Source organism: Nicotiana attenuata, unplaced genomic scaffold, assembly GCF_001879085.1.
Source record: "Nicotiana attenuata strain UT unplaced genomic scaffold, NIATTr2, whole genome shotgun sequence".
NCBI classification, from domain to species: Eukaryota; Viridiplantae; Streptophyta; class Magnoliopsida; order Solanales; family Solanaceae; genus Nicotiana; species Nicotiana attenuata.
This window is the reverse complement of record NW_017677077.1, coordinates 18,317-24,275: the sequence shown is the minus strand read 5'-3', so window position 1 is coordinate 24,275 and position 5,959 is coordinate 18,317. Positions and strand designations below refer to the sequence as shown.

The window sequence follows — 5,959 nt, the reverse complement described above, 5'->3', positions numbered from 1 at the left end:
CTTGCATATAATAATGTTACTTTCATGGAAATCATGTCGTTAAAGCTACCTCTGCTGTAAAACTCCTTTATGATTTTCGCTAATTAATGAATGTGTGTTCGTTTTCTTTTCCTTTAATTAAAAGTTGACGTAGTTATAACAACTAGTTATTGTCAGATACCTACCAGTGTTGTTTATGCGTAAAGTAAAATGCATCTTTGAAAGCAATCTTCGGTTTCCTTGTCTCTTTTTCCTACTATTTAATCACAATACATAATGCAGTATTTTGTAACTACAACAACAAAAAAAGGAATTGCAGTTTACTCACCTCCCAAACCCCCAAACTGGAAAAAGAAACTTAATAATGAAAGTGAAACAAACAAAACACTCACTTCATATATACTTACAAGTGGATACATTTTGTATACAACTAGACAACTCTGCCTTCCAAAATAATAAACAAACCTCATATGATGAAATGATGCAAAAGATAAAGGATAAAGAAAAGGAACTTACTTACCCATTTAATCATTACCCTCTTAAAATTCAAAAAACAAAAAAATTCTTTTACTCCTAATTGTCTACAACTATAAAAATAAAAAAGACTTTTTGAGTACCTGGCACTGGAGTCTTTGTTGGACCTCCCCAGCTTTGCAAGCCAGGCATTCTTTTCCATTTGACAACATGCAAAAGACAGGGTGGCTTTACTCTATACCTAGTCTACAAGCACATACATTCATCATCCGCCCCTTTTGCCCAAAAGAGGTGGAGATTTTGACCCAACCCCACAAAAAACTGTTGGATTAACTTTTCAAAAATGACATTAACCATTTCCAGGAGCTTCCCTCTCAATTAAGGGATTTCCTTTTGCCGAATTGTTTTCACCATGACTTCAGATTTTTATCAGCTATTCGTAGATTGATCAATTGTCTCATTGATTTTTTTTTTTTTTTTTAAAGCAAAGTAGCTGCCAATATACTCCGAGATCATTCTCTGAAATTGACAAAAAGCAAAAAATGAATTAATTTAGACGATCTGGTAGAAATATATGATATTATTGAATCAAAGAGAAAATATAATTACCAAGTTATCTTCTTTGGCATGGTAATGGAGCAAGAAGTTGACTATAGTATGGTACCATCACTCAAGCTTCTTGCACGAAGCTCGACGTTCCTTAGATCACGAAGATGTTGTAGGATTTCCTGAAGAAGATCCATGCCTTTATCGCCTTTCTTCAACGAGCTTACACAGTTCTTTAGGAACTCCCTATCTGCCTCAAGGGATTGTAGCCTTTCATGGAGATGATCCAACTCTTGTTCCACAGCTAGCTTCTTGTTCTCTAAATCAAAGTCATGAACCCCATTTAGTGTACCATCTCCATTTTCATCACTCATTGAGTCAAATAGAGGAAGAAGTCTCTTTCCCTTAGCAATCACAATTCTTCTCTCATGAATATGATGATGTTTCCCATTAATTTCCTTGAAGAAACCATTGGCATGAGAATCTTCCTCTATATGGTTTCCATTATCTTGATATGAATCTTCCATCAGCCTAACATCCTCAAAATGTTTTGCATCTTCATCATCCAAACTGACAAGTCTTTCCTCCAAAATCTTTAGCTGCTCAAGAATCGCCATTCTCTCTTCCTCGAAATCAACCAATGATTCCTCCAAATTTATAACTGCACCAACAGGAGTGCTATGATTCATGCCTTGTTGGTGACAAAAAAAGCTATCATCTTCCTTTGCTTCTTGATTCAAATCAATAGAGAGTCCATCACTATCCTCAGAGGAGTATGTGCTACTGTCCTTGCTTCTCTTCAACATCCTCATCTTCTCCTTTGCCTCATATTCCAATAATCTTTTCCTATATGCTTCCAATTCTTTCTCTAACTCTTGCTTTTCCCTCTCCCTCTTCACCATAAGCTCATTCATTAGCTGCAAGGCTTCTTGATCGTACTCCGATTGTTCTTCCATCATTCTTTGGTATTGCAAAGCTTCCATCTGCATTGCTGCTTTCTCTTCTTGAAGCCTATTGATCATAGCCATTGTCTGACTTGCAGCCACAGCAGAAGCACTTCTCTCTTCTTCCAATTCTGTGTACAGAGAATGTAAAGCCTTCCTCTCAGCTTTTAATGCTGATTTCAGATGTTCGACTGTTGAAATTGTATCTCCACTCTCTAACTCGCTAACCACACTTCCATCCAGAGAATCTGAATCTTTCTTCTCAACAAGTAGCAATTTCTGATGGAAGCTATCAGTAGAAGTTGGTGTATCGGGAACTTTATTTTCTTCAGTCTCATTTAAGCTGGAGCAGATTGAGGACGGGTTGTTCATCCTATGTCCACTCAAATCAACAGATAATGTTCTCAATTCTACTTCTGTTTCTTGATATTCTTTATGACCTAATATGTGACACAAAAGAGTTTTTAGTAACTTTGGAAAGCAGAACCTTATGGGACAGGGTTTAATCCTCATTTTACTTCTTACAAAGAAATTATCGGAAACGAAAAAAACAACAGATTCCTTGCTGCGAAGAGAGTAACAAAATTTGGTTTTACAATGTAAAGAAAGAAATCTGAAGTTACCATAAACTTGTACTTGATGGAAATGAGCAGAATTTCCGGAAGGTTGTTCATGTATATATGAAGTAAGTGCTTCATCTGCTTGATCCAAATCAGGAATTTCAGTCCCAATTGACACTTCTCCATCAGTTTCATTGTTTGGCATTTCAGAAACTTCTTCTGAAACCAACAAAAAACAGTCCTATATACTTAAAGTAACCAAAAATACTAGTAAGTCATAGAAGATGAAGTGATAAATCTGGATTTTGCAGTAAATACCTGGTGAAACATCTGAATTTTCCTCTTTCTCTTCTTCCCTTTCCTTAGCTGCAAGAATTTGAACTTGGTGATATCTAGATGCTTCTTCAGCGATGGCAAATTGTTCATAAACCTCTTTGGCATAGAAAACCAAATCATTCTCCATAGATACAACTGCAAATTCAGGCTCCCTCTCACTCCCTCCCAAACAAACTTCAGCCTCTTCCTCCACAACTGCTTTAACCTCTTCCTTGACATCTTGATTTTCATCCTTCTCTTGACTTCTACTCTCATCTTCTTCATTTGCTGAATGGATTAATTCGACGGGGACCAACATATGACCACTGCAATCAATGAAGAATTCCAGATGCTGAGGGGGAATTTCAAGAGCTACATCCTCAATCTCGCAAGCTTGAACACCTTCATCTTTCAGCATCTTTTCTTTGTATTCAGTCACTTCTTCAAGAATTAAATGTACTTTTTCACCTTCCAACTTTTTAACATCAGAAGAAAGGAGCTGACTGTCACCATTTTTCTCGATTTTATCTTCATCCCTTGCAGCATAATCTGATCTGTTTTGATCCAAGTCATCACCTTTTTCGAAAAGATCATTAGCCTCAATGATCAAATTTCCTTTGTGTGTATATTGCAAATCATCCCAACAAGGTTTGATCAACATATAAGGAGTTGAAAACTTGGTCTCCAAGCTCGCACCACAGCAAGAACAATTCAAAGCCACCTCACCACCATTTTCCAGTGTCATTTCCTTGCCATTTTCTATCATTTTAATCCATGGAAAAAAGGCGAAATTATCAGAAACGCCAAGAAAACCAGGGCGAGCGGACGAGCAATCCTCGCACGTATCTTGTGATTCAGCTAGCCTTTGATGCTTTGAGCAGAATCCCAATTTGGAAACCTCCGTGGCATGAGCCTCACAAAGAAGATCTCTATGTATGTTCCTGTTTTTTCTATGATCAAACAGATGATCAACTCGAGAACACCATAAACATGGTGGTTTTAGACCAAAATACTCTGCAAACTTGATGATCAGATAGGAAAAAAGAGAGTTGAGAAGAAGAAGTACTATCAAAGTCCATTCCAAAACTGCATAAATCAGAATAAGAGTGATCTTGTTGGTGTTTCTGTATAACATGGTAGCAAACTTGTTAGCTCCCATTTTTTTTGTTGCTCTGTTTCTTTCTACTATACACACAAAGGAAAATACGGAGATTGTACAAGAATGAGTGGTGAGGTGGTAGGTGTTGGTTGGGGCCGGGGAGGATTGGGGGGAGGGGGGGGGGTAGGAAGCTAAATCAAGAATCAATGGAAGATAATCTTGAGAGAGAGGGGGGGGGGTTAGGATTTATGTAGAGAGGGTTGGTGGGGTGTGGAGGAGAAAGAAAGGTAGGAAAAGGGTGGAAGTAGATGAAGAGGAGTTTTTTATTTTAGACTGAAAAAAAAAAGGGCGATTTGAATAATGAGAAAGGGAAAGCCAAAGGAGACTTGATGCTTTAGAAAAGAATTATAATGATGTGACGGAAGAGGGAAAAAGAAAATAAGGCAAAGGAATTTTTTTACTAAAAGAAAGAAGTAATGCCTAATTATTTAAGCAATTTGGGAGCCTTGTTAATTATGACCAAGTCTAGTTGTCACACCATTACACATTAGACGGCTAACAGATTTGCTGAATCCTTCTTCGCGTTGTGCTTCACTTAACTGATCTAATGAGCGATGCCTAATTATTGCTTCACATTCACCAAACCATGAAGCCCTTACCTAAATTTCGTTTACTTTTTTTTACTCCTTTGAAACTAATTTTACATAGGATAAAATTATAATTCAATTATATTCTTAATATTTAGTATTTTAAAGTCAGCTAAAATTTTAGTTATTAAATCTTTTCTTATTTGAATTTCGTAAATATTTCTAATATTTAGGAATAAAAAATATTAGAAATTACAAGCAACTAAAACCGTTGGTCATACCCGAGTTTGAATAATGATCAAACATAAGTAAAATCTATTTAATAGATATTTATAAAGTTATTAAACTTTGAGCATGTTTGGCCAAGTTTCTGGGAGATCAAAAGTATTTTTTTTTCTTCTGAAAATTACTTTTTTATAAATTTAAGTTGTTTGGCCAAGACGCGGAAGTAGTTTTGGCCAGAAGTAAAAGCAGTTTTTCTGTTTTTGGGAAGAAGCAGAAAATTCTAGCTTGTTCCAAAAAGTAGAAGCAGAATCAGAAAATTAATTTGTTCAAGACAAAACTATCCTCACCATAAATTTATATTTTCTAAATTATCCCTTATAAATTATCCATTACTGATTTAAGCTTTTTCTTTTCTTTTTTTGTTTCTAGTTTCTACCATTCTTTTAAACATAGAAAATATCATATACATAAAATTGTAACTTCAAATTCTTTTTTTGACTTTTCTTTTGTTTTTGCTTCTTTCGATTGTCAATTTTCTTCATACCAATAATCATTTATAATTTCTTCTGTTATAGAATATTAATTCCCGAATCTTAAAACAGTTAGCAAATTAAATTGTAAAAATTACCTACAGATAGAAAATAAATTTACAAATACATCGCATAATAATTATAAATCCCAAATAATAAAATCAAAGAAAGATTTTACAAGCAAAAGAAGGAGATATGGCATCGCTTGGACTAGTTTTTTTTTTTTTTTTTTTAAGTTTCTGCCATTCTTTTAAAAATTAAAGATATCATATACATGAATTGTCACAACCCCAATTTTCCTCCTTAAACGGGCCGGGTTGATCCGTAACCGGACCGGCCCAGACCGAAAAAACCGGGAACCGGACCGGCCCGGTACAAAAGGGCCGGATGGGTCTGGGTAGGAGGGGTAGAGGGGGTTGGTCCGTTTAGTTTTTTTAAACGGTTAACCGGACCGGTCAAACCAGGTCCACGTGAACAGTAACGCTTACCGGTTTAACCGGCCCGGACCGACCTGGTACAACGGCTATAATTTTTTTTTTTTTTCGAATTATGTGGGTCCCACTGACCGTTGGCAACGATCAGACCTGGAATTGATCCGTTGGCCACGGGAGAATTGCATAAATAGCCTTTTTTTAATTTTAACCCTTTTTCTATTTACAAAATTAACCTTCTCGAAACTATAAATACCCCCCCCCCCCCC

General features: G+C 36.1%; 1 protein-coding gene across 2 annotated transcripts; it reads right to left on the bottom strand.

Moving 5' to 3' along the window:
• Nucleotides 1-350: 350 nt before the first annotated feature.
• LOC109221301 (myosin-binding protein 2-like) lies at nucleotides 351-4,087 on the bottom strand. Of its 2 annotated transcripts, none has more exons than XM_019385766.1 (4): nucleotides 2,822-4,087; nucleotides 2,567-2,722; nucleotides 1,063-2,383; nucleotides 351-972 (listed from the first exon to the last, which is right to left on the bottom strand). In XM_019385766.1, the coding sequence occupies exons 1-3, from the start codon at nucleotides 3,975-3,977 to the stop codon at nucleotides 1,104-1,106; spliced, it is 2,592 nt and encodes an 863-aa protein (XP_019241311.1). In that variant the 5' UTR covers nucleotides 3,978-4,087; the 3' UTR covers nucleotides 351-972; nucleotides 1,063-1,103. The 2 variants fall into 2 exon arrangements, with proteins under 2 accessions (XP_019241311.1, XP_019241312.1); XM_019385767.1 differs by having other exon boundaries at nucleotides 2,567-2,719.
• Between the last annotated feature and the right edge of the window lie 1,872 nt (nucleotides 4,088-5,959).